Genomic DNA, 26,192 nt, shown 5'->3' on the forward strand with positions numbered 1-26,192 from the left:
AAGAGAAGTAAACAGTGTTGTGACGCAGGTAGTCGTAAAGAAACGTTCTCTTGCTCGTTAGCAGGAACTTGTTGGTTTTTTTGTACCCTTTTAGGTTGCTCAGTGTCACGTTTCAGATGCTGAAAGCACAAAATCAGATATGGCTTCAGTGCTGACACCTTGCAGTCTTTGCAACAGTCGCTACAGTGGTTGTTTTATTCCATATGCCAAAAAGTGTTCCAGGAATGTTTAGTGCAGGTATTTGGTAACCCAGATGAGGAGCTCAATTGTGTCACATGCATAAACAAAAAAATAATTATCAATTCAGTTAAAGCTACTTCTGTTTTCAGCTAAATTTACTTTTAAAGTAAGATGAAAAAGACAGAAGAACTGCAGTTCATATCAAGAGGGGTTATCTGGGCTGCTTAAATGTTGGAAGTGTAGACCTTGGGTTTTGGATGTTTTTGTGTCAGTGTTGTACATGGCTAACATGTGGCTGTGTTTTTACATGAAAAACATTGTATTTGGTAGCCTTTAACAGACAGACATTTCTACCTTATGTAAGCTATTAATGGCTTTGCTTTTGTCATGCACCGTGTTCTGCAGCTGTTCTAGTTCAGTGTGCTGAGAGCTTTTTAATAGATTTAGTACTTTTATTCAATTTCTTACTGTAAAACCTTTATTTGCAGAAGCGCATCTCATAAATCAGTTGGTTTTTTTTAATGTAGAATTGACCGTAGTGCCTCGTTTATAACTGAATATGCTATGAATTGAAATTAATAATTTCTCTGGCTTCCTTTCCTGTTTCCTTCTGTGTAACAGACAATTATGGATTCACACTTTTCACTGTTTAGGCAGATACAATAATCAGGTATTCCTGAGGGAAGGAATTCATCCTTCCAGCTGTCCAGAAGAAGTAATAGAGTCAGGAAAAACTAACATAGGATTCATTATTTTATCTTCTTCTTGTAGACCTCCACTAGTCAGGCAATCTTCTGCCTTCAGTCTGGTATTTGTCAGCTTTTCCGAGAAACTCTTATTCGCAAGGGATTTGTGGAAATTCAGACTCCCAAAATCATTTCAGGTATTGTATATGTGATCCAGCAGCTACAGGTGTGCTTCTTTTGTAGTTGCTCCGTGTACCTATCTGACAAAAGTTTAGTAAGTTTTTATTTAAAAAACATAAATTTTCATTCTAGTCTTAGATGCAACATAGCAAACTTCTAGCAGGTGTCAGAGTCTTTACTTCTTTCCTGACTTAGGCTATTAAAAGAGTGACAAGAAAAATTATATATATATACACACCTGATTTATGTAGTTTGCAATTCATATGAATGTTTAATTATGATCATATGCATTATTCTTCAAATCAGTGTTCTCAGTGTTGAGCACTGCCTGTTCCATTCTAAGTATTAAAAAAACCCAGTCTAATTTAGATTAAAAGCATATTCCATCATGAAGATGTTGTAACAAACATGTGGTGTAAAATATGATGCCATTATATGGCACAATTTGTCACTTCTTTAGTAATTAGAATTTGGCAGAATAGAAGGTGGTAGACCTTTTTCTTCTTGGAAATGTGGAATAACAGCTTCAGCCTTAAAGTCTGAAATGTAGATACTGCTTCTAGTTCTTTTGATTTGCTGTATTGTTTTCAGTGGCTTGATTTACTGATGGAGGTTTTCCTTCCATCTTATTGGTGCTCTTTGAGGTTTTGTTGATGCCACTAAGATACGTGGCATGGAAAATCAGAGCAGAACATTTGTGTTACTGTGTTATTGTATGTACATTCATAAAGTGCACGTTTTGCTTACAGAATTTTATGCTTCTGTATTTATATTTTGGAAGACATCTCTGATTGAGATAAAAAATGAAGTTTTTAACAAAATGCATGTAAGCAGCTGTTCTTTCAACCTGAAAAGTGTCATTGAACTAGAAGATTGGATGGCTTTTTCCTATAGAGATAGTTGAATAGTATCAAGTGCTAAAAGGCTTCCCAGGTAGTTTATTTATGTAGGACCTTTGAGGAAGTGTGCAGTGTCCCATTGGAAGCAAGCATCCCATTGTTTGGATGAGACCGTATTTTGTAAAATTGACTAACTTAAGTCAGTGCAATCCTTACTAAACTTCCAATTTAAACATCATAATGGTTCTAAGCTTTGAGGTTTTTAAAAGTTACCTGTGTTAGGCCACTGCACCTCTCATGTCACACACTGGGAATTGGCAAGGTGAAGTGATGTAGTTTTGGTAGGTGCTTTACAGTAAGGGAAATGCATGTGATCCTTGTTCCTGTAGCTGTCTATGAAAATTGCCTCAAACTGAGAAAAAGCTTTATAGCTTTGGCTCATGCCCTCTGGGAAAACTGGGATTGGATGTGAGAGATATTTATGCCTTCAGTTAGAGAGGATGGTCCTGGCAAAACAGGATATGCACTTGGGTCTCAGGCTCTGCAGTGAACCCCTGGCAGCCTGAGCCACTGTCAGAGATTGGTTTCCACAGAAATGTGGGGGTGCAGGTAGATGTATTAGTACAGATATGTGTTCTCTCCTGTTCTCACTCTAAGGTAAAGGTCAGCTGAAACAGGAACATTTTAAGCTACCCCAACTAAATTTGCAGAAATTCAAGGCAAGGTGTGAAAGTCCTGAGCTGCAAAATTTACCTTGGCATGAATGGATGGATGCAAATACATCTTTTTCCTCTAGTATGTTTTGAAGAAAAATCTCTTTCTGATCTTTAAAGACCAATAATTTATCATTCTACCTCTTATTGATTTTTTACATTTTTATTAATAATTGCTTCATTTTATTTCAATAATTCCTTATGAAAGTACTTGCTTTCTAGCTGCCAGTGAAGGAGGAGCCAATGTGTTTACTGTTTCCTACTTCAAAACCAGTGCCTACCTGGCTCAGTCCCCACAGCTGTACAAGCAGATGTGTATATGTGCTGACTTTGAAAAAGTTTTCTGCGTCGGGCCAGGTAAGAAAAGCTTGGCTTTATGCAGCGTGTGAAGTGTGCCCTGGTTTTAGCAGCTGTGGTACAAGTAACACACACACACACACACACACACACACACACTAAAGTTCTGAATAGTTTCACTTGGTGTAGTTCCACTTGCCAAACCAAATTTCAGTTGAGGCAACTGATGACAGTAAAGTTGACAGAGAAGTTGCTGTACATGTTCTGAACAACATTACTGAGAACAAGCTTACTTCTAACTGTAAATACTAAAAAGGAATGATTTCCAGTCCCATGCTCTCTTTCTTAAATGCTGATAGGACATGGCCTCTTTAAGTGGCAGTACATTAGTTTCTTTGAAGACCTCAGATGGTTTAAAGATACCTAATCTCTAAATGCTGAAGACAATAACAGTGTATAAAACAAAACAAAACAATTCCAGGTAATTCAGAAGGTCAAATTTCTTGTTAATCACTAAGAGATGAGTCATGGTTTATGGGAAGATGTGTTTATATTAGACTCATGTACCTATCCCAGAAGACACACACGTGTACAAGTCCATTTCCTCAGAAAAAGGCAGTTTTTAAATCTGAAAGTTCTTGTGTGCTTGAAAGCTTGTCTGTTTTTTCCACTCATCTTTGTCCATCTAAGCAGAGATCCTGCCTCTCTGTGGGTTGTATCTGTACCACAGCTGCAGTAATGCTGTCACTGTTACAAATGATGCTCTGAGGCTGCTAGTTATATATGTGTCTCTCAGTGAGATATTCCATGTCTATCTAATCCAAATGATGATTGTTATTTTTCCAACTGAAATGATAATTTCAGGTCAATTACAATTGCTGTTGTTTAATTTTACAGTATTTAGAGCTGAGGACTCCAATACACACAGACACCTGACTGAGTTTGTTGGTCTGGATATTGAAATGGCCTTTAATTATCACTATCATGAAGTGGTAGATGAGATTGCAGATACCTTGGTGCAGATATTCAAAGGACTTCAGGAAAGGTAATAAAAGCATTTCCTTCTTTTAATGAGCAACTTTCTTTGTTTGACATCTCTTGCACTGTGGAATGAAGTAGACCAGCCTTTTGTCCTCAGTTTATCAGATAATCATCGGTTATCTGATTTACAACACAACTTCGAAACATATTTTTGCTTTGCTCTTAACTATTTCTTTGTGCCTGACTTCTAAGGTTCACTCAAGCCATAGGCCAGTAAGCTACTTTTAGCATCTCCTGGAGTATGCTGGCTTGCGCTAAGAAACTTGCTGTCTGTTGTTAAAAGGACTTCTTAATTCAAATCCTTAATTTAAAATGTCCTTTTTTTTTGCCACTACTGGTAGATTGGTCTGTTTCAAAAATGATTTTAACATTTACTATGTAAGAAAGTTTTCTTGAATAAAGGTGATTAGATCAGCCTGCATTTTTTCCATGATAACAGCAGGAATTATTTTCCATTATTCACAGTCTTAAATCATTAAAAAACCAGGCTAGAAGTTTAGGAAGTGGTGTCCATTTGCTTACAAATTAGACTGTTTTGCCAGCAGATATGCAAATCTTCATCTGTCCAGAAGGAAATTCCTGGTTTATATTTGAGTATTACTCAAATCAAAAAAGAACCCAGGTAAATACTGCGCCTCTAAGGGGTGATTTCAGTGTCTTTACTGTGAAAATTTGACCAAGTCGATTATTTCTTACAAGAGGGATTAAACAGAAGTAGTAGTAAAATATTAACATCAGTGAAGTAGATGCATTAACTTTGTTGAGACAATTCATTACAGAATTTCTCCTGAAGTGGTTTTAATACAGTTTTTATGTTGTAAGAGGGACCTCTTGTGGCAAAATCACAAAATCAGTATTAGGTGCAAGTTCTTGACTGTTTTGTATTTGGCTTCTGTTCTTGTTTCTTTGTCTGTAGATTCCAAACTGAAATTCAGACAGTGAGCAAACAGTTCCCATGTGAGCCATTTAAGTTTTTGGAGCCAACTCTGAGGCTGGAATACCGTGAAGGTGTCGCCATGCTTCGAGAGGCTGGTGTGGAGATGGGTGATGAAGAGGATCTCAGGTACTTGGCAGGATGTAACTGTGTCAGTCTTGGAAAGTGGTAGTGAAGTGTCAGTTTTGTACTGAGCACCTGGCAGCCCTCAATAAGGAACCACAGCTTTTAGAGGAATAAACAGCACTTCTGTGCAGATCTCTTGACAAGTAAATGAATGGATGTGGAAATAATCCTTTCTTTTAATGTAGACTATAGGTACAAACTCTGAAATCTGACAGAAATAACTGACAACATAAAGTGAGAGCAACTTGAACCTTCTGAGGAAGTGTTTTTTTGTCCAGCAATTGCAGTCCTTCATGTGAATTGTCACATGTCTTTGAATAGGATTAAGCAAAAAGATGCTGCTGCCTTAAGGTCTTTCTTTTAAGTAATACCTTTCCATTTCTTTTTTCCACCTCTCAGGAAAATGATTAAACAATCTTGATGAATTCCCATTGATTTACTGAGAGATGGTTTAATTAGCAGTTTATGTATAAACTTTACTGAAGACATTTAATGAATTAAAACATTTCTGTTCTTCTCCATAATATATCCAGGACCATTAGGGTACTGTGTGATTTTAAATTAAATGATCTGTGCACCAAATAAAGTTTCTATCATAAGAGTTTTATGGAGGAAAATAATTTCCTCAACAAGTGTTCATGTGGTTCTCACTTACTGTGTCATACACAAGATGTATGGCAATAGGAAATAGAGTACACAGTTCTTTAGTAATCAGAATATGCTAACTAGGAAGAAGTTACATTGAGAGCAAGAATATTTTTAGGTGCCAGTTAATTTATGGAATTTCTAAGACCAATACGAAGTATTTAGAAACAAATAAATATACTTTTGCAATTTCTGTGTGCACAACTCAAAACAATCAGAAACAAGTACTATATTTTCTAAGGGTCAGGGTGCAGCAGCTCTGTAGCTGTAATCTTTTGGGATTTGTGAAGTAAGTCTTCAGTACAAGTTCAAATTACTTCATTTTAATGATGATAATTTTTTTCAGCACACCTAATGAAAAGCTCCTGGGACGCCTGGTAAAGGAAAAGGTAATTATTATTTTAGAGTAAATAAATGTGTCACTGAATCTGAAACCTGGTACTGTGGAGTCATAGGGTTGGTGTAAATACCTACATGTAAACAGTAGCTCAGAACATGCAGAAGTTGTGAAGAGTTGGTGATTACCATTTTTTAATTGACTGCAATCCCATTTTGGTGCTGTGTATTTCATCTACTGTTAGTTTTGTCTTTGTCATTAATAAGCTGTTTCAAACCATTTTCAATGTTTTATATTTATTTTTATCATACGTTGTACTGAGGACACCAAACAGGCTAGTATGTTCCAAAGCCACTTCTTAGGAGACTTCCAAAAAAATGCAAACCCAATTCTAACAAAATCTATGAGACCTTTGGGGGGAAAAAGCCCCCACATTGTGTAACAGCAAAATGTGTTACAGCAACACATTTTACTGTTCAACATTTGTAAGTTTACACTAGAAATAGTATTGAAAAACTGAGAAAGAATGCACCACTTTTATTGATAACTTAGACTCTATTGCAGGAAGCTATTGGGAAATTTGTTTTAATTTTATTTCAAAGATTCATTGGTTCTGTCTTTCTCTTGTAATTTGTTTTTATGTGGTTTTCTCTTGTACTAACTATTCTAAATTACTTATTCAGTACGACACAGACTTCTATATTCTTGACAAATATCCTCTTGCCGTGAGGCCTTTTTATACAATGCCAGACCCAGCCAACCCTGTAAGTAAAATTCCTTCTTGTTCTCAATGGGGTTTTTTCTTTTTTTTTTTTCTTTTTTTTTTTTTTTAAGTTTAAATTATTCCATGTAGCAATATCTTGACAATACCGATGAAGTGTATTAATATGACCATAAAATCATTGAGTGATGTGGAAGGGACCTTAAAGATAATTTAGTTCCAGCCTTCCTGTAATTAAAATTATGATAACAAGATCAGGTCAGAGTTTCATGACTTGTCAGATGTTTTCAGTTACTCTTCACTGGTGAAAACATACCACAAAGAAATGAGCAAAAATTGGGAGAGGTTTATGAAGAGTCTCCATGGTCAAACACTGCTGCCATCTCTGAAAGTTGGCAGAAACGTTCTTCCAGGGCAGCAGACACTTTAGGAGAAAATCTGCTTTTTTTTACAGCTTTGGATATCAGAAGATTAAGTTACTGAGGGGTAAATATTTGCAATCTATGGAACTGTAGGTAGGAAATAAACTCCTTTCTGTGTTTCCAGAAAACCTCTAACTCGTATGACATGTTCATGAGAGGGGAAGAGATCTTGTCTGGAGCTCAGAGAATTCATGACCCCCAGCTGCTGACAGAAAGAGCCAAGCATCATGGCATTGGTAACAAGCAATTTAAAAGAACATAAGTCCTGACTTGATTTGTGTCCTTTAGAGGAAAAATTTGGGTCAGAATTTGTTATATGAGTGGTAAAATCAGAGTTCTCTTTTATTCTTACTGTTAATTCCTCTAATTCTGTTTAACCATCTAGAGTGAGGTATTAGGAAACTAGTGGGTCTTGCAGCAACACCTTGTTGAATAGTTATTAATAAATAGTTATTAATAAAATTATATCACAAAATGGTTACACTCATAAGTTCTAGATAGCTCTGGACAATTTACATGTTCAATGAGTAAAATCCCACTGTTTGTAATTTTTTTGTTGTTCTTTTAGTCCTGCATTCACTTGTCTGTTTGGCTTGGGGTTCATTGAGCAGGTGAGAAACCATTATTTTTCTTTTCTAGATTTGGAGAAAATAAAGGCTTATATTGACTCCTTTCGGTTTGGTGCACCTCCACACGCAGGTGGTGGAATAGGTGAGTATCTGGTTTTTGTTTAGCCTGAGCTTAACTTAAAGTGGGGCTCAGTCGCAAGTGGAGCTCAGTATAAAATTCTGAGTAGTGACCCTGTTAGGTCACTATTTGAGGGGCTGTTTATCCTGGAGAATTTAAGGAGAGAAGTTCACATTTAAAGATCATCATAAAATAAATAGGCAAAAGACTGGCACAGTCTGGTGAGTTTAAAAAGAAGGTGATCACAAGAAAAAGTGATCACTAGCCAGGCACATCACTTTCAAACTTGACCTCTGAGGAAAATTTAAGGAAGCAAGAAAATAGTGTTTTGTGTATGGATTTATCAAAGTCATCCTCATACCAGCAGCCACTGGTCTCTGTGTATTTGTTGAAGGTGTTTTGCAGTGAGGAGAAATAAGAGATTGCTTCTTCATCTGTTTATGAGCATCAACATATACAGGTAATTCAAAATAATTTAGGGCAGTCAGAATGACATCAAGGAAACTGAAGCTGCATCTTTCCTTCAGAGTATATGGTCCTCATGGCAAAGTACCCACCAAACAGGAGATGCCATGAGAATTAACACTGGGTTCAAGCTGTTCCAGGTGGAAACCTTAACACAGGAGCTGTGTAGAAAAACAAGTGTGCATCTGGGTTCCACCTATCATGGCTGGGGTGCCCCAAGGATTAGGAAGTGCCTGCCCTATGGGCTGTGCTCACACTGCTGTGTGAGGCTGGCTCCAGCTGGGAAGGACCTGCAGCTCCTTTGGGGTTTTGAACAAAGCCTGACAGTGCTGATGGGCTGTTTTCATCGCTGTAGGGCTGGAGAGGGTAACCATGCTGTACCTGGGGCTGCACAACGTCCGTCAGACCTCCATGTTCCCGAGGGATCCCAAACGCCTGACGCCCTGACAGGAGCTGCTCTGAGAGTTGGGAATGCTCTGCCCTGCAAATGGGATGTGACTGCAGGCATAGCCCCTGCTGCTGATGAACGTGTATTGATTGATTTGAGCATTATGATATGCAATTAAAAACTAAATTCTCCTTTATTAAGTGCCACAGTAATGTTTTTTTTTATCCTTCGTTGTTTATTTAAAGGGAAATATTTTAACAGATCAAGACTCTTTGTATTGGCAACTGCACGTTTTTAATGAAAAATGGATACTTTGAATTAGCATTTTAGTGCCACATTAAATTGTACCATTTTTCTAAACATTTTAATAAATTATGCGATAACCATTTTGCATTTTTCACTTATGTCAGCAAGATTGAATATTCTGAAGTACTGGCTCCAAGATAAAGTGACTGGATGCTTGCAATTAAAAAATCTGGAGAGATCAGCCAGTTGATAATTTACATGAGTATCAGGTAGGGAAGCAGGTGAGAATGTTCCTAACAAGAAATGTTCATAAGAAGTTGTTAAAATAGGTTGAAATAAAGCACTCAAAGTAAATTAGATACAAACCTGCCTGGGTTTTTGCTTTGTATCATCCAAAAATAATGACTCAATAAGGGTTTTTTGGGTTGTTTTCTTTTACTGATGTAATATCTGCCAGAGTTTAAATTTATTTTCTATTTTCTCCCCATTTTTTTGAAAGTTGTATAAAAGCCGTAGGTTGGTCTTTATTTGATATAACTGTTTGAGAATGGTTGCAGGTTTACACATTCTCATGGAATACACAGAGGATATATAATACTCTCAGAAAATAAATGGGTAGCGAGTCTGAGGGCAAGTCATGTGTTTTCCTGCCTGACCCAGCCTCTGGTATAACAAACTAGACAAGGATTTCATGCATCTTCTACCAAGGAAAAAATCCCTAAATTATGTAAGCCAATCTATTTCAGGGTGTTTTTTTAATTTATAAATGCTGTGAACAGCCCAACTGTGTACACTTAGAGAAACGGAGTGTTTCTGTAAGAGTAGTTCTGAAATTCTTTCTAGACATACTTTTTCTCAGATTATTTACTTACTTGAACTCCTCAATTTGCAGCAGTGCACAAAGCTACTTCTTCTCATCATCCTCCTCCTCCCAAGCCAGAGAATGTTCCCTGCATTTGGAGAGGCACCAGTGAATCTGAAACTTCCTTTTGTAAACTGCATCTGAGAGTTGGTTTTCAAATTTAAAACATTTTGTAAGTGTTGCTGCCGAAGAGCAAAGGATTAAATTCCAGACTTGGGTACTGCAATAATTGCTCTAATATTCATACATATTTGTAATTCCTGACTTAATTTTTGTTTAACAGTTTACATGATCAAGCTTTCAGTAGGAGGTATAGTGTGGATGGTCTGTGTTATTGTTGCTACCTTGATTTTTAAATGTCAGAGAAGTCACATATTGGTTATGCTACAGAAAGGTCAGTGAGGCTGTGTATAAATTGTGTAGAATTTCACAAAAGGGCAAATCATCTTTGCAGCTGCCATTGAACAAGACTTAATTTTAATGTCTTATGACAAGAGTTCTCCATTAGAAAACAATCATACTAAAGGTCAGTCAGGTAAAGTACTGGAAATGTAGAAGTTAGACTTTGTTTAGAAGTCACACAATTCAAGGAATAACACTTAGCAGCTTTGCTTATGAGTCTGTTGTAATTAATATACTGCGGAATCCTCCCAAAATTATTAACTTGAAAATCTTACACTGTAACCAGTTGTACCTTGCAAAGCTAAGTGGATTATAAACACTGCTCATTGTCACAGACTTATTACTGATGAGTCCAAGTTTCAAAACTGTTGTTTGTTTAGCTAAGCCAACTGGAATGAATTTAATTTAATTACCTTTGTTCATACAGAACTGGTAATATATTCCACTTTGGATGTGCATTCTTCTAACCAGGAGCAAAATTACAGGCTTACATTTCCTGTCCACAAAAAAAAAAATCCTGGGTGCTGTTCCTTGCTCTAGATATACCAATTCTTTTAGGAGTTATTCAAACTCATGCTGTACCTTCATTTATTCACAGTAACTGCACAAGAACAAGAATTTGGATGGAGGCCCCAATTCCTTTGTCTGCTCAATCCATTCATGCAGCCTTTCTTAGCTAACAGAAAATAATTATGATCATAAATCAATACAAAATGTATTTGTCCTGGATGTCATCTTAACAGGATACTTTAGTAGGAGCTGCACAGTGCTAGAACTTAGTTTGAAACCCTGCAAATAATAAAGGTCTAGAAGACTTTTATTGTTTTGATAGGTACCAAGTCTGCTGTAATAGTTCTGGAAAAGTAAAACCTGTACTGTCCTTCATTTTCAGTAACTTGCAGGAAGTTTACCAGTTTATAAGGAGTCGACATTGCTGCTGCCTCTCCACCAGGTAAAATGGGTTTGTTCATTATATGCAGATGGTAATTACAGTAGTGCAATTTTTGTAAACTAAGGAACTATAAAGCATATTGTTTAGGGTAGCCAGGGAGTCTGCTCAGAACAAACACAAAGCTTCAGTTTGCTTCTGAAGTTTAACTGCACCATTTCCCTCTGAAAACCCATCTGTGTTCACTGAGCTGTCAGATTCTGCCCAGTGGGAAAGAAGACTCAGACTGTTCTTTTGGCAGCCAAACGCAGGCCTGGCTCCCCATGGCTGCCCACACCTGCTGGGGTAACCCTGGTGGGCAGCACCTCACAGCTGCTTGCTCCCTGCCCAGTGGGCCAGCACAGGAGGAAGGGAGGAAAAAAAGCAGGAAAACTTTGTGCTTTCACCTGGTGCCTGTCAATTCCGGGCATATTGGACACCAGTCAATGTGAAAGTAAGGGATGGAGGAGAATGCCTTGACAATATCCATTGTGGAACACCATATGGCTGCCCTGGACTCTGGTTCACACTGGGGCTCCAGAAACTTCCCCAAACATCTTTTAATTATTTACTGTTTCTTCTTTGGGTAATTGTAGATTCTTTTTTGAGAGAAGGATGGATTATTTCTTTGAAAACAAACCTCACAACCAACTTGTGTGCATTTTTCCTAGTATTATCTCAAAAAAAATGGAATTTACGCACAAGTGTTTTAAAAATTACCAAGTTAGTTCTACAATCTCTTACTTTTTTAACTGCAAAATAGTAAAGTCTGTCTCTGTTCCCTATATGGCAAGTGCACTGTGACAAGTGCACTGTGGCAAGTGAACAAACACTGCTGCAGGAGGCTGCTGCTGCTGGCACTTCTGCAAGGGTTTCAAAACAGAAAGAGCCCTTAACTGCTATAATTACAGCAAAATTCCCAGTTTAGGCAGAGATTAATGACTTTGCAGGTGGCAGAGCAATTGTAAGCAATTTTTCATAGATGTTGAAGCGGTTCCTGCTGGCAGGCGCCGTGTGCCAGCAGCTGCCATTCGGGAATGGCTGTCAGCCATGGCACCGCTTGGCAAATGTTGCCTTCAAGCATCCTACAGTGGTGCCAATGAGGAGCCAAGTGTCCAGACCCTCACCTGGCATAGTTTACACCCTTTCCACCTGGGCCAGTTCTTCAGAAGCTGGAGATGCTCCATGGCGGGGTTCTCCTCCACAAGCAGCTGCCCAAGTGCCTCCTGCTCACCTGGTGGGGATTCCCTGGCTTGGGAATTCCTCAGCGGTGCCCTGGCCACACCACAGTAATTTTAACTCCAGCTATCATAGCTGATTTCTTCGTGGGGAAAGCAATGTTATGTGGAAGCTTCACTGCAGCTGCTGTGCTGAAGCTGCCCACAGCTGACATCTCCAGGCATATGGCTCTGGCATCCACAGCGTAAGAAGGACATGAAACTGTTGGAGCTACTCTACAAGAGGGCCATAAAGTTGATAAAAGGAGCGGAGCTCCTCACCTGCAAAGACAGGCTGAGAAAGTTGGGGATGTTGAGCCTGGAGAGGAGAATATTGTGTAGAGAACCCATAGCAACCTTCTACAGGGAAGATTCTTTGTCAAGAACTGTAGTGACAGGACAAGAGGAATAGACACATATTGGAAAAGGGGAATTTAAGTGAGATACTAGGAGGAAATTCTTCACTGTGAGCATGGTGAGACAGTGGAACAGGTTGCTCAGGGCGGTTGTGGATTCCCCATCCCTGACAGGGTTCGAGACCAGGTTGGATATAAGCCCCAGAGCTCCACAGTGGAGTGGGAGGTGTTCCTTACATGGCAGGTAGGTTGGGACGAGATGATCTTTAAGGTCCCTTAGAACCCTTTAGCATTCTATGCCTCTTTTTCTCAATGGGAAACGTTATGCTGCTCTGGCACAGCTCCAGGCGGTCCGCAGCCCTGAGCAGGTCGCTGACAAGCCCACGGCCGGCCCCCTTCGCTGTCCCTGACGGCGCGGGGCGGGACTCTGGTGCCCGGCGCTGCCCCGGCCGCCTCCTCGGAGCCCGCCCTCAGCCCCGTCCGCCCCTCGCCTTTGGCGCGAAAACGGCCGCGGCGGGCGGGGCTCTGCGGCACAGCGGCTGCCGATTGGCCGACGCGGCGGGCGCGCGGCCCACGTGGTACGCGGCGTGGCGCGAACCGCTGTGGGGCCGGGCCGGGGCAGTAGCAGCGATCGGGATGGATCTGGCAGTGGCGGCCGTGGGGGGCGCGGGCGTGGCGCCGCAGCACCAGCAGATCCGCGATGAAGTGGCCGAGAAGTGCCAGAAGTTGTTCTTGGACTTCTTAGAGGAGTGAGTGCCGGGGGCCGGGCCTGGCGGCGGGCGGACAGGGTCGGCAGCGGGTGGCGGGCCGGCAGCGCCTCACGGAGGGGCCGCCATTTGGCGAGATCCTGTCAGGGCCTGGTGCCCCCTGCCCTTGGCGTTCAGCTGGAAAAGCTCTGCTGTCGTCTCAGGCTCTGCCGGGAGGAACCTGGAGGAAGGCAGCAGGGTCCTCTTTTGGTAGACAAAACTCTTCTCGGAGAGTTTCCGCGGAAACGTTGTCCAGAGAACTTGGGAGGTCCTGGAAGTGTCTAAGGTTGGGTGTGCCTTGGGGCTGCCTTGTCTAGTGGAAGGTGTCCCTTCCATGGCAGGGGGTTGAAACGAGATGATCTTAAACTCCCTTCTAAACCAAACCATTCTATAATTATATGATTTTTTTAGGTGCATTTGGTCAATTTTAACAAAGTTTTGTCACAGCTGTGTTGAAAACCTGTTCCACGGCCTGCGTGTTAGACATTAATACATCTGGCTCCCTGGTTTTGCCTCCTGAGGGGCCCATCCGCATCAAATAAGGAAGCCATTAACATCACCCGGAGGAAACAAAACGTTGTTTGCTGGTGCAGAGTCATTGTTAAACCTTAAATAAATTTTGTCTGGCACTGAGACAACTCTACTGCTGTATGAAATGTAAATCCAGTGTGTCTGTGCTAGGGTGTGAATAGAGCAGATGTAGCAAGGGGGTGGAAGAAGAAATACTGTTGGAAAGGGGCTTTGCAAGGGACTGTGGGATGCCTGAATGTGAGTGATCCTTTTCTCTGTCTTTTCTCCTGAACTCAGAAGTATTCAATTGCTGCCTGGTGTGTGACTGTGAAACATTCTCCTGAATCACTTTCAGGTTCCAGAACAGCGATGGGGAGGTCAAGTACCTGCGAGATGCTGAAGAGCTGATCCGGCCAGAGCGGAACACGTTGATCGTCAGCTTTGCGGATTTGGAGCAGTTCAATCAGCAGCTCTCCACCACTATTCAGGAGGAATTTTACAGGTAAAATGCAGAGTGGGTTTCTTTCAGGTAAAGCTGAGCTCTGCTGGAGTCTCAGGCCCATAATATTTGCTTTTATGTAAAAAAATAAGCGGCTTCTTTCTGCATTCTAAAAACACTTATATTTTTTACTGTCTAAAACCTTTTCTTAGTGGATTCCTCTCTGGAACCCATGAGTTAACCAGATAATTTGCATTTATTGTGGTAAAGAAGTAGGTGGTCAGTATGAAAATACAGAATAAACTCTAAAATTTCATGCTCTGACAATATTTGATTGAGTTGGTCACTTATTTTGAAGATATATTTCTTAACATAAGGATAAAAGTGTAATAAAATGAGACTTTGAAAAGTCTATTTTCAAACAAGAGCATAAATAACATTATTATGCAGTGATCTCACATTTAGCATATTTATTGTGTGTTTTTTGGGTTATACAACGTAGGATTAAAAGCCAGAACCTGGAAATCTGTTACAAGTCTTTAATGTAATCTAAAGCAGAGAAGGCATTTTGATAGCGTCTCTAAAATTAGAACTTTTTTTTTCCCCATATTTCAGGGTTTATCCATACCTGTGTCGAGCAACAAAGACTTTTGCCAGAGACCACGGAAATGTTCCTGCAAACAAGGATTTTTATGTTGCATTCCAGGACCTGCCTACCAGACACAAGTAAGATAATTATTAATTCCAGAAACTTGTGCTGTTTTACTGCCAGGGCAAAGCGAGTCAAAGCATGCTGAAAATGTTTTGGTTATGTAATGTGAAATGTGCAGTTGGCCAGTACAGTTGTGACAAAGTTTCCTGATCTTGTGCAGGAGATTTTTTGACACAGTTTTTAATTTGTAAATCACACTCAGATAGTTAAATTCATCACGTGTCAAAAACAAGTGTAACCTCTCTAGTTAAAAAACAAAATAGTGTGTGTGGCCTTTAAGTATCAGTGATGTAACTTTTGCATTGGTTTGACCTCTAGTATTAATCTAAAAGTTTATATAAAATCATAAAATGAGAATAGATTGTAGCAAGTTTGTTTCTTTTGTTTGTTACAGCAGTTGTTTAGTCAGAGTGACACTGTTTTGTATCTTAGTACCCTGGGCCTTAAATTGTCAACTCAATAATTTAATCCTTGTGAATTTGTTTTAAACAGAATTCGAGAACTGACTTCAGCAAAAATTGGCTCCCTGCTGCGCATCAGTGGGCAGGTGGTTCGTACCCACCCCGTCCATCCCGAGCTGGTCAGCGGAACCTTCCTGTGCCTCGACTGCCAGACAGTGATCAAAGATGTGGAGCAGCAATTCAAATACACCCAGCCAAACATCTGCAGAAACCCAGTCTGTGCCAACAGAAGGAGATTCCTGCTGGACACAAACAAATCAAGATTTGTTGATTTCCAAAAGGTACAGGGGTGATGTTGGAGGGTGATGACAACCAGTAATGTTCCTGTGGTAGTTGGAAGGAGTTATTTGTACTTCTACACGTTGAAGATGGTTAATTGTTCTGTCAATGTCAAGAAAAGACTTAAGGAAAAGGCACTGCAATTTATGCAAAAGGTTTGTTCCTATCTCTGGAACACTTATGTTTAAGAACAGGAAATTATTAGTTTTTTGTGTGACATTTATTGTCCAAGTAAGCCACTGAAACCCCACATGTTCAAGCCAGAGTTAGTCTCATGTTGCCAGCACATCAGGTGTAGCTGCTTTATACAAGTATGAAAAGAGGTGCTTATGGGTATCTGCAACATCTTGCTCTTCCAGGTTGATTTGCTCTCACAAATCCTCAGCACCTCACATCGCACAGTTGTATTTTATGTCAGCCACATTAACTGAAGTTTTCAGGTTACCTTTCAGAATTGTCACTGTAGCTCTTGTACATCCTCTAAGCTGCTCCAAGGCTCCTTAGATGCTGATTAGCGAAGGGACTTTGGTTGTGTGTTGTATTTCGGGAGGGATTGACATGGGTAGCAGCAGTCAGATGCTGTTTAACACATCTGTCAGCAGTGTAGCTTTGGAAGCAGTTTCAGATCTTGTGTGGTGCTCAGCATTGAAGCTTCTCTCTGTGCCAGGTGCGCATCCAGGAGACGCAGGGCGAGCTGCCGCGCGGCAGCATTCCGCGCAGCCTGGAGGTGATCCTGCGCGCAGAGGCTGTGGAATCTGCACAGGCAGGTGACAAATGTGACTTCACCGGCTCACTGATTGTCGTGCCTGACGTGTCCCAGCTCGCCACACCAGGTTTGCTGCTACTCATGACCTCCATGGGGTGTCGTTCCCATGCTGGGAGCCACTGTCCTGACTCCCGCTTCCCTGGCAGGGTTACGTGCAGAAACCGGCTCACGGGTGACGGGGACAGAGGGCTACGAAACCGAAGGCATCCGGGGGCTGCGCGCCCTCGGGGTCCGGGAGCTCTCCTATAAGCTCGTCTTTCTGGCTTGTTATGTGGCACCAACAAATCCACGGGTGAGTCTGCAGGGAAAGGAGATTTAGAGGTGTTGGTGATTTCTGTTCTGTGTGGTTGTCCCTCAAATTAGGGAGCAGGAATGGGTAAAGCTTTAAGTGTGCGTGTGTGCCCCCTTTCTGTGTTGGTTTGACTGTCTTTATATGTTCATTGAAGCTACATAGCAAAGTTAATTTCTTGTCTTTGTTGCTTGTTGCATTTTTCACAGACGTGATTATTTGCCAGTGTTACAGTTTGTTCTAAACAGCTAACTGGCACATGTGTTTCCATTCAGCTTTCATCCATTTCTGGAGCATTTCCTTTTCTTCCAGGAAATCCTATTGCTGCATTTTGTCACAGGAGAAACAGGCATCCTTTTTGTTCCCTCTGGTTTATCAAGTGTCATCTTGGGGTGTTACTGCAATGTGACTAATACTAACTACATCTGAGTTTTGGCATGGTGGGGTACTGTAATCTGTCATTCTGCTAAGAGCATCACCATCACATAGGATAAAAAGAGCATATGGTATGTTCTGGGAGTAGAAGTTTCCTTCCCCCATTTCAGAGCATCAAAAGACCTTGGAAGTTCCAGTTAATGTAGGAATGCTTACAAAGACAACTTTAGTCAAAGGAGGTCATATTGGTTTTACTCTTTTTTTAATCTCTGTACAAGCAACTCACTTGGGATTTTCTTCACTAACTAAAGTTACAAGTTACACCATTGATTTTGCCTGCTAGGTAATTGGGTATTGGTTTTTAAAGGTATAAGGTAATGAGGTTACTTAGCTTAAGGGCAGCGTTTCAGAACGTGTTTTTCCCATCTAGATTTCAGAGCAAGTTTTTGGGACCTGTCTGCAGTGCTCACATTCATTAGTGACTCTGTTACTACTTTGAATGCTGTTTTATTTCCTTGTTTTAGTTTGGTGGAAAAGAGCTCCGAGATGAAGAACAGACTGCAGAAAGCATTAAAAACCAAATGTCTGTGAAAGAGTGGGAAAAGGTTTTTGAAATGAGCCAAGATAAGAACCTTTACCATAATCTGTGCACCAGCCTCTTCCCTACTATCCATGGTAAGAATCCGTTTGTGGCCTTAGAGGGAAGATTTCACTTATATAAATATTAATTCCTTTTGCTGTCTCTGTAGTTTTTGGGAAAGGTTGAAAGCCCTGTGCCAGCTATCACAAACTCTTCCCCCTCAGCACTGGTTGTGCTAGAAGAGGAAAATCTATTTTTTGAGTATTTGTGATGTTTAATCATTATGGCCTGCAAGCCCAATCTAGAGGGTTGGGCTTGATGTCAGGTGTTCTGCTACTGAACCCTACAGGTTTTAGTGGATGCTTAGTGAATAGGTGAATTCTGAGCAGAAGTGTCCAAATGCTCTAAAATTCTAGTGGGATGGAGGTTTTTTTAAATAGGAAAATTGTGGTGGCTTTTTGGATGTTTAGTTTAATGTCTTTTCTGGGGCAGGTAATGATGAAGTAAAACGTGGTGTCCTGCTGATGCTCTTTGGAGGAGTTCCCAAGACCACTTCAGAAGGCACTTCATTGCGTGGGGACATCAATGTTTGTGTTGTTGGTGATCCAAGTACAGCCAAGAGTCAGTTTCTAAAGTAAGATCAAGACCCAGCCTTTAAATATTGTCCAGTGTGCACTGTGCCTTTTTCTGTGTCAACTGTAGGAAAGGGGAAGTAAAATACTTGAGAATATTTCCAGAGATTGTGTGGATGTGAGTGAAGTAATTGAGCAGGGCTAAAACAAACTCAGCATACAAATTTCCAAATATTTTCAAAGGATGTTGACTATTAAAAATACAGATTAATTGCACATTTAAAAATATCAGAGGTAGATGAAATACTGGAGGTCTTATTCGTCTTTTCTACAGGCATGTGGATGAGTTCAGTCCCCGTGCTGTGTACACCAGTGGCAAAGCCTCCAGCGCTGCGGGCCTGACGGCGGCTGTGGTGAAAGATGAGGAGTCCCACGAATTTGTCATTGAGGCTGGAGCACTGATGCTGGCAGATAATGTGAGTCTAGGAGGGAGAGAGGCTCCTTCATCCCTAGAATGTGTTTGTTTGATGACAGAGAGCCCTAAATTATCTTAGTGGTGCTTTTTTCATAAGTGATTCATTCTGGGTTACTTATTTTCATTCTTCTGCTGCAGGGTGTTTGTTGCATTGATGAATTTGACAAGATGGACGTGCGGGATCAAGTAGCCATTCATGAGGCAATGGAACAGCAGACAATATCCATTACTAAAGCTGGAGTGAAGGTAGCTTGCACTACTCCTCTGTGCAGTCTGTAGCATCACTTGACTGTTTGTAATGTGTACTGATGTGGCTTCACCTGCCCAATCTTCATGTCACCTCTGCAGCTGCCTCAATGTGGCAGGATGGAGATCACTTGTTGGAAAGTTTTTGTAGCACATACCCAAAGAAGGTCAGAAATGTTACTGAGTTAAATAGTAGCGAGCAAGAAATGGAAAATGGGAAAAGCCTAACCTTGAAGTAACCCCAAAAAAGGTTACAGAATGGTGTGTCTTTGTAGAAAAACAGGATCTTGTGAAAAGGAATTTTAAGGGCTTGTTTCAGTATTATTGGCAAGAGTGTGGCAATGTTTCAATATTGATTATCAAAACTGTGTCTTGGGACAGAGACCTGGTTAGAAAGAGCTTGTTGGTGGAGTTTAGATGCTTTTGAGTAGTGATTGTTGTAATACCCTGCATTGGACTCCACCTAAAAGGTGTTATGCTGACCCATTTGGGTTGCAGTGAGTTGGTTTAGGAAGTGGTCACAGATACAGATTTTTTAAATTTATTTTTTCCTACTGTTAGGCTACTTTGAATGCCAGGACCTCCATTTTGGCTGCAGCAAACCCAGTTGGTGGACGCTATGACAGATCCAAGTCACTGAAACAAAATATCAACCTGTCAGCTCCTATCATGTCCCGCTTTGATCTCTTCTTCATCCTTGTGGATGAGTGCAATGAGGTAATTTTAAGGAATTATAGAGTAGTTTGTGTCAGAAAAGATCCCTGGAGGTGTCTAATCTAACCTTGCACTCAGATCATTGAGAACAGTTTGCTAAGACTTGACCTGGTGAGTTTTGAGTATCTCGAAGGATGGAGGTTCTGCAGTCTCTCCAGGCCCCTGCAATGTGTGACAACTGTCATGTGTTCAAAAATAATAGCTTTTGTATCTAATCAGAATTTCTCATGGTTCAGTTCATGTGGATTGCCTCTTATTCAAGGACTATTTGGCTTCATCACATCTATGCTGGCTGGTAAAGCAGTTGCTTTCCTTTCAAGCTGAACAGACCTTGCTCTTCTAGCCTCTCATACCTCATGTTCTCCTGCCCTCCGACCATCTTGGTGGCCCTCTGCAATTTTGAGTGATGCAAATCTCGTGAGAGTGTTTTGCTTCTGCTTTTTTGCTCTTTCTGTGCAGCTAAAAGCTGGCAGTACAAATTTGAACATACTCTGCTGAATACAAGGATACTGCCTTTTCATCCTGTAGTGGTTTGACCTGCAAACTTAACACCATTAGTCATTTTTACAAATGGCTGGTCACTAAGGTTGAGACTGCTGCCACCTGTCTGTGTGGCATTTGCCTTGGGAATGCATGAGATCCAGAGATTAATGTTGGTTCAGCCACTGTTCTGCTCAGAGTGATTATCTAATTGAGAAGGCACTGGTGAGAGAGACAAAGCAGGCTGAAAACGAAGGAAGTTCCCATGCTGCAAAGTGCTGCTTTTTGCCTGTTCTCTGGCTAACTTTTAATCCAGGAGAGTTCCCAGAGGTTATAAATCCTAAAACTGCCTTTTGTCCCTCCTCTGCTGTGTTTCCTTGTATTAGAAACTCCCAGGGCATTCTCCTGGACCTCCTGGCAGAGAGTTTGGCTACTGGAAAGGGTAGCTGTGCCATGAGGATAACAAGTAAACAGGGGGAATGGGAAGGAAGAATAGAAGTGTTGTTTTGCTCTTTGGCTGGTGCTGTGCAAGGGATGCTGACACAGCCCCAATGTCCCAGGTGATAGATTACGCCATTGCCCGGCGCATCGTGGATCTGCATTCCAGAGTGGAAGAGTCTGTTGACCGTGTCTATTCCTTGGATGATATCCGAAGGTATCTGCTGTTTGCAAGACAGTTTAAGCCAAAGGTAATTTTAATTTTTTAAACTGTGGAACAGTTGTTCTGTATGAGGAGGTCCAAAGGAACAGTTGCTCTGCAGTAGGCTTTTCTCCAGCAAACACCAAGACACTTGGGGTAGTGTTTTCTCAAGGAAGGAGCCATAAACTCAGGTTATTACCTAGAAACAGAGTGTATTTTGCAACCTGGTGCTCCTAAACTCCAGAAGCCCAGTCTGCCCAGCTGAGACTGTTATAGTCCATGGCAGTCCTTAACCTTTGTCTAGAACAATTAAGGGATGACTTCATGGCCTTCTCATACCTCACAGGCATGGGTTATTCACCGTGGCTGCTGCAGAGTTTTTTGTAGTTTAATGACTCACCACTTAATCAGTTTGTGTGTCTTTATTTTAAGAGGGTATTGTGCCTCTATTTCTTTGCTTTTTGGTAAAATACAGAACATGGGAAACTGATCTAACTACAGATTTTTTTGGGGTCTATCCAAGTAGCAGCTTGGAAGGGCTGTGTGTTGGATTTTTCTTAAGTCTATAAACAGAACAATCTAGTAGGGACAGACATAAATTCTGTCTGGAAACAAGTCAGTAGAAGAGAAAAATAGAAATTATTTTAAAATCTGCTGTAAAATAATGAATGCAGCTATGTATTTACTGTAATGACATTGTCATTGATAAGTTTAATCATTATTATAACATAATTTCAACATAATGTGATTGCCATTATACTTCCATAGAGAAGTGCAATAGAATATTTCAGATAAAAGCAGCAGCCTGTACAGCAAAGGCTGTACGCTGACAATCTAATGCAAGAAGGAAAAACTTTAATACTCTGACCACTGGAACCCCTGTCACTCTCTTTGATGCCACACAGATATCCAAGGAGTCTGAGGACTTCATAGTGGAGCAGTACAAGCGGCTGCGGCAGCGCGATGGCTCTGGAGTGACCAAGTCATCCTGGAGGATCACGGTGCGGCAGCTGGAGAGCATGATCCGCCTGTCTGAGGCCATGGCCCGCATGCACTGCTGTGATGAGGTATCAGGGCTGTGATGGAGGTCTGGGGAAATGTTCATGGAATTGTGTGGGAGTTGTGCATTTGCTGTTTGACTGTGGTATTGGGAATAGTCCTGTGGGTGAGGAGGAGAGCTTGAGTCGTGGTCATACTCAGAGTCTGTATGCCAGAAACACTGTTTTTAAGGGATGACTTGTAAAGCTGGTGTCAGCTGGTCCAAACTGAGAGCTTGCATGATTTTGTATCACAGCTGTGTCAGCACTCAGCCTCCTACCCGTCAAATCATGTCACCAACTACTGTCAGCCAGGGCTGTTGGAAGTTTCTTTCCTGATCTTTCACAGTTTGTAATCTCTTGGCTCTCTTCCATTTGCAGTCTAAAAAGCCAAAGTTCATCCAAGTATCTGGACCTCCTGAAGGGTAGCTGTATGTGTGATCTGAGCTCCTGCTCACATCAACCACTGCTGAAAAGCACATTGTGTTCTGACTGTTAACTGTAGTGTGATTACTGCCCCTCTAGTCCTTGATTTCAAACCCAGCAGGCCTTTTGAAATGTTGATTAGAGGCTATGTGACACATGCAGGGATAGAACCCTGCTTGCTGGTTGTGTAAGGACACCCTTTGGGTTCTTTTAAATTAAATTCAGCTTATAAAGAAACAGATAGCTTTTAGGTTATGGCTCAGCTACAGATGATTTTTCCAGTTTTTGCTTTTCAGTTCTGGAAGAGAGTATCATTAATTACATCTTTCTTTCATATTGTCTCTGTTCAGACCCATTCTTTCATGTTTCTTGCTCCACTGATCTTTCTCCCAAACGTTCTTGGCTTAGTAAAAATTTTATCAACTCCACATGATTGCTAAAGCCTGAAGGATTAATTGGGCTGCTTTTTCCTCCATAACCTTGCATGATCTTGGAGTACTTGTAGTGGGATATAATTTAACTTGCAGAGTATTTACTGCTTAGGATTAATCAGCTGAGATGTGTAGAAAATCCCTTTGTCAGAGTCAGAGATGAGTCTCTGGAGCTGTTTGAAAACTTGAAGCGCCCATCTGCCTATTTAATATATGTTTTTTTCAAATCTTCCTCAGGTTCACCCAAAACATGTGAAGGAAGCTTTCAGGCTTTTAAATAAGTCCATCATTAGAGTTGAGACTCCTGATGTCAATTTAGACCAAGATGATGAACAGCAAGTGGAGGATCAAGAGGACCAAGATGGAGTCAATGGTAAATTCCTTAAAGAAATTTTTCAAAGGGGAAAGTCCTTTCAGTCTTTACAGCTTACCTTGACTGAGCATGTGCTTCTCTCCAGTTTCTCAACTAATGAGCTCTAGAAATCTGGGCTCCTGTTCTTAACTGTCTTGCTTCTTCAGCCTCCTTCAGCAACTTGCCTGGTTGGTCAGCGCAAGGCTTTTCAGTGGCTCAGAGTTAAATAGCTAAAAGATGTTGCAGCTTTAAATGTGGGCATGTGTCCCAACAGGTGAGGCAGAAGCTCCAGCAGGCGTCAATGGTCTTGTGAATGGGATCAATGGCCATTCTGAGGATGTGAGCAAGGATGCTGCACCCAAAGCTTCTCTCAGGCTGGGCTTCTCTGAGTACCGACGCATTTCTAATCTCCTGGTGCTGCACCTCAGGAAAGCAGAGGAAGGTAAGAATTTCTTTATTGCAAAGAAGGCAGACCCTGACTTCAGGGAGCAATTGTTACTTCATCTCTTGCTGTTGTACATGGGATTTTCACTCCTGTTGAGACAACAAACTTGTCGGGTCAGGTGTAAACCTGTGCTCATATGACAGTACTACATCTGGTGATGGAAATAGGACTTCCTGGAGTTTCCAGCTCTGTTACCTTAGTCATTTATCAAAATCTATTAAGCTGAACAGCATGTCAGCAGAGGAGAGCCAGAAGGGGATTTGTAGCACACAGTGGTGTAACCAAGCTAGAAGAATCTGCAGCAGTGAAAACTGGAGCAGGAGTTTTAATGTATGCCAGCAACCACAGCCTGTCTTAAGCAAATGACTGGATTAGTTCTTCAGAAACTAAAATATTTCAGTTGCCATGAGGCTACTCCTGCAGTGCAATGCAGTAGTTGTCTCATGGCAGATACTAAAGCTGTAAAGCTTTTGGAAGGGTGTGGAGATGACAGTGTCTGTTCAAATGCTTTGTACATGTAGAAGGATGACTCCTCTGGCTTTGTGTGACAGTGGTTTTTCTTTACCTAGAGGAAAGGTGTGTTAGTCCTTGTGACTGTTTTTTCTTGAAGCTGAAGGCAGAGAGGATTTGGAAGCCATTTGAAAGCATAGACCTGAAAGCTTCCATTCTCAATCTAATTATCTCCAATTAAACCATGACACAACAACCTCCTGTGCAAAATACAGTGCTTTAAGAAAAAAACCCTTAAGTCTGACCTTTCCTAAACATCTTTAAAAGTATGTTTCTCTCTTCAGCTTTGTGAATGTTTATGTGTAAATCCTTTTCTCCTATGGTTTGAGTGGTAGTTTACTGCTGCTGTATTTATGCAAATTATTTTCTCTGCAGAAGAGGACGATGCAGCACTAAAGAGGAGTGAACTTATTAATTGGTATCTAAAGGAAATTGAATCTGAAATCGAATCTGAAGAAGAACTAATAAATAAAAAGAAGATCATAGAGAGAGTCATTCACCGACTTACACATTATGTATGTATAGAGATGTATGGATAGTGAAAAAGGGTTTTGACTTGTATAGGGTTGCGACTTATATTAAAATGTTTCATTTTTAATAGAATACATTCCTGTTTGAAGAAATCTGTTTTATTCTTCCATTGATTGATACAGTATAAATGCCTTCTTTGTTTAACACCTGCTACAGTAATGACAGGAAAAACCACTGAAATAAATTAAAGATGTGTATAAGTAAAAGTTCAAGGTGCTGTACTGTGTCACTATAGAAGTGTGATATTTTTCTGTATTTCTACAGTACTATTATACATTAAGATACAAAAATACAATTAACACTTGTATTCAATGGATAGCCTTAAGTGAGAGGGCTACGAGGGCATTTTGGAGGAAAAAGTATGACAAAATAAATTAGTTTTCACTTTTAAAGACAAAAAACCATTACACTGGAAAGCACTAGGCTGGAAAGTTTCCAGGAAGGATACAGCATAGAAGTGATTTCCTTGAATGCTGTTTTTAAGACTCTCTTAGAGGGAGTTCACAATTAAAAGGGTTAAGTAATTAATAAGAGGTCCTACCAATATAAAAATGCCTTTCAAAGAGTACAAACAAACCTCTCTGTCCTTGTTTTAACACAACTCTTTGTCTGTTGCAGGACCACATTCTGATTGAGCTGTCCCAGTCAGGACTGAGAGGATCCAGAGAAGAGGAGACTTTTGATGATGATCCTTACCTGGTCGTCAACCCAAACTATCTGCTGGAGGACTGAGGGCTGAGAATGGCTTTGTAGAGCTGACTGGTTACAAGTTAGAAAATGCATTCTTTTCTTTCAGGGGTTGCTGTATGGGTAATTCCTTGAATTACTATGACTGTGCCAGAGTGTGGTCAGTAATACATGATTTCTCATTTACACTGAGCATACCTGGAAAGCTTTTAAAGCATGGCATACATGTATTAGTTCCACTGTTAGTTCTGTATTTCAGTGCCATCATCTGGATGCAGAGGAGAATCATCCAATAGCTTTTTTAATCATCAAGCTATGTAGATGTTTCTGTTTTAAATCAGATTAATTTTACATTGTTCTTCTTTAGTACACATTTTATGCTATAAGTTTTTACTGTTTTTCTTATTAACATAAATAAAAGCTCATTAAATGTTTGGGGGTGGGTTTGTTGTTACTCACATGTGAGATTGCTGTTTTCTATGCCTGTCACTGGAGGGTGAAAAAAACAGTGATCTAAATGTTTAATGTCTAAAGGAAGACCAAATTTCCTGGATGACTGATGCTCTTTTTTAAGAAGTTTTTATAACTTCCTGTAATAGACAATGAGAAACTGATTACTTCTGTTTCTTTTTAGATGGACTAAAGATGTGCAGGCTCCTGTTGCGTATATCAAGTAGAAAATAGCAAATAGCCAAGCCCAAAGCAAGGCTTTAAGTCAGCAGGGCAGAAACCCCTACCTTGATGAATGTCTTGACTTGTGTCATGTAAGTGAATTAAAAACTGCCAGCATTTGTGAGGGATTTTTAAGACTATATTT

The 26,192-nt window shown here is 40.6% G+C and overlaps 2 protein-coding genes across 2 annotated transcripts in view; both read left to right on the top strand.

Annotated features, from left to right (window-relative positions):
* DARS1 (aspartyl-tRNA synthetase 1) overlaps positions 1-9,223 on the top strand; it is a 36,038-nt gene extending 26,815 nt beyond the window's left edge. Inside the window, exons 8-16 of the mRNA XM_084209015.1 lie at positions 952-1,063; positions 2,821-2,955; positions 3,793-3,940; positions 4,853-4,999; positions 5,988-6,030; positions 6,662-6,742; positions 7,246-7,357; positions 7,761-7,832; positions 8,629-9,223. Coding sequence (XP_084065141.1) covers positions 952-1,063; positions 2,821-2,955; positions 3,793-3,940; positions 4,853-4,999; positions 5,988-6,030; positions 6,662-6,742; positions 7,246-7,357; positions 7,761-7,832; positions 8,629-8,720 — 942 coding nt within the window. The 3' untranslated portion in view covers positions 8,721-9,223. The remainder of the gene's footprint in view (positions 1-951; positions 1,064-2,820; positions 2,956-3,792; positions 3,941-4,852; positions 5,000-5,987; positions 6,031-6,661; positions 6,743-7,245; positions 7,358-7,760; positions 7,833-8,628) is intronic.
* Positions 9,224-13,303: 4,080 nt separating this feature from the next.
* Positions 13,304-26,192, top strand: MCM6 (minichromosome maintenance complex component 6). Its single transcript, XM_084209355.1, has 17 exons — positions 13,304-13,421; positions 14,284-14,430; positions 14,983-15,093; positions 15,572-15,821; positions 16,487-16,652; positions 16,732-16,877; positions 17,774-17,924; positions 18,322-18,463; positions 18,736-18,877; positions 19,015-19,122; positions 19,684-19,839; positions 20,877-21,005; positions 21,862-22,023; positions 23,088-23,223; positions 23,477-23,644; positions 24,533-24,672; positions 25,307-26,192. Exons 1-17 carry the CDS (start codon positions 13,309-13,311, stop codon positions 25,418-25,420), a joined length of 2,481 nt encoding a protein of 826 aa, XP_084065481.1. The 5' UTR covers positions 13,304-13,308; the 3' UTR covers positions 25,421-26,192.

The sequence above is a fragment of the Fringilla coelebs genome, assembly GCF_963513975.1.
Source record: "Fringilla coelebs genome assembly, chromosome: 7".
Lineage (NCBI taxonomy): Eukaryota > Metazoa > Chordata > Aves > Passeriformes > Fringillidae > Fringilla > Fringilla coelebs.

Bases quoted from the DNA above. Each gene is read 5' to 3' on its own strand.
- MCM6 (XM_084209355.1), top strand. From the start codon at position 13,309: ATGGATCTGGCAGTGGCGGCCGTGGGGGGCGCGGGCGTGGCGCCGCAG. The intron at 19,840-20,876 runs GTAATTTTAAGG...CCAATGTCCCAG, and splicing joins TTGTGGATGAGTGCAATGAG to GTGATAGATTACGCCATTGC. The intron at 23,224-23,476 runs GTAAATTCCTTA...GTGTCCCAACAG, and splicing joins GGACCAAGATGGAGTCAATG to GTGAGGCAGAAGCTCCAGCA.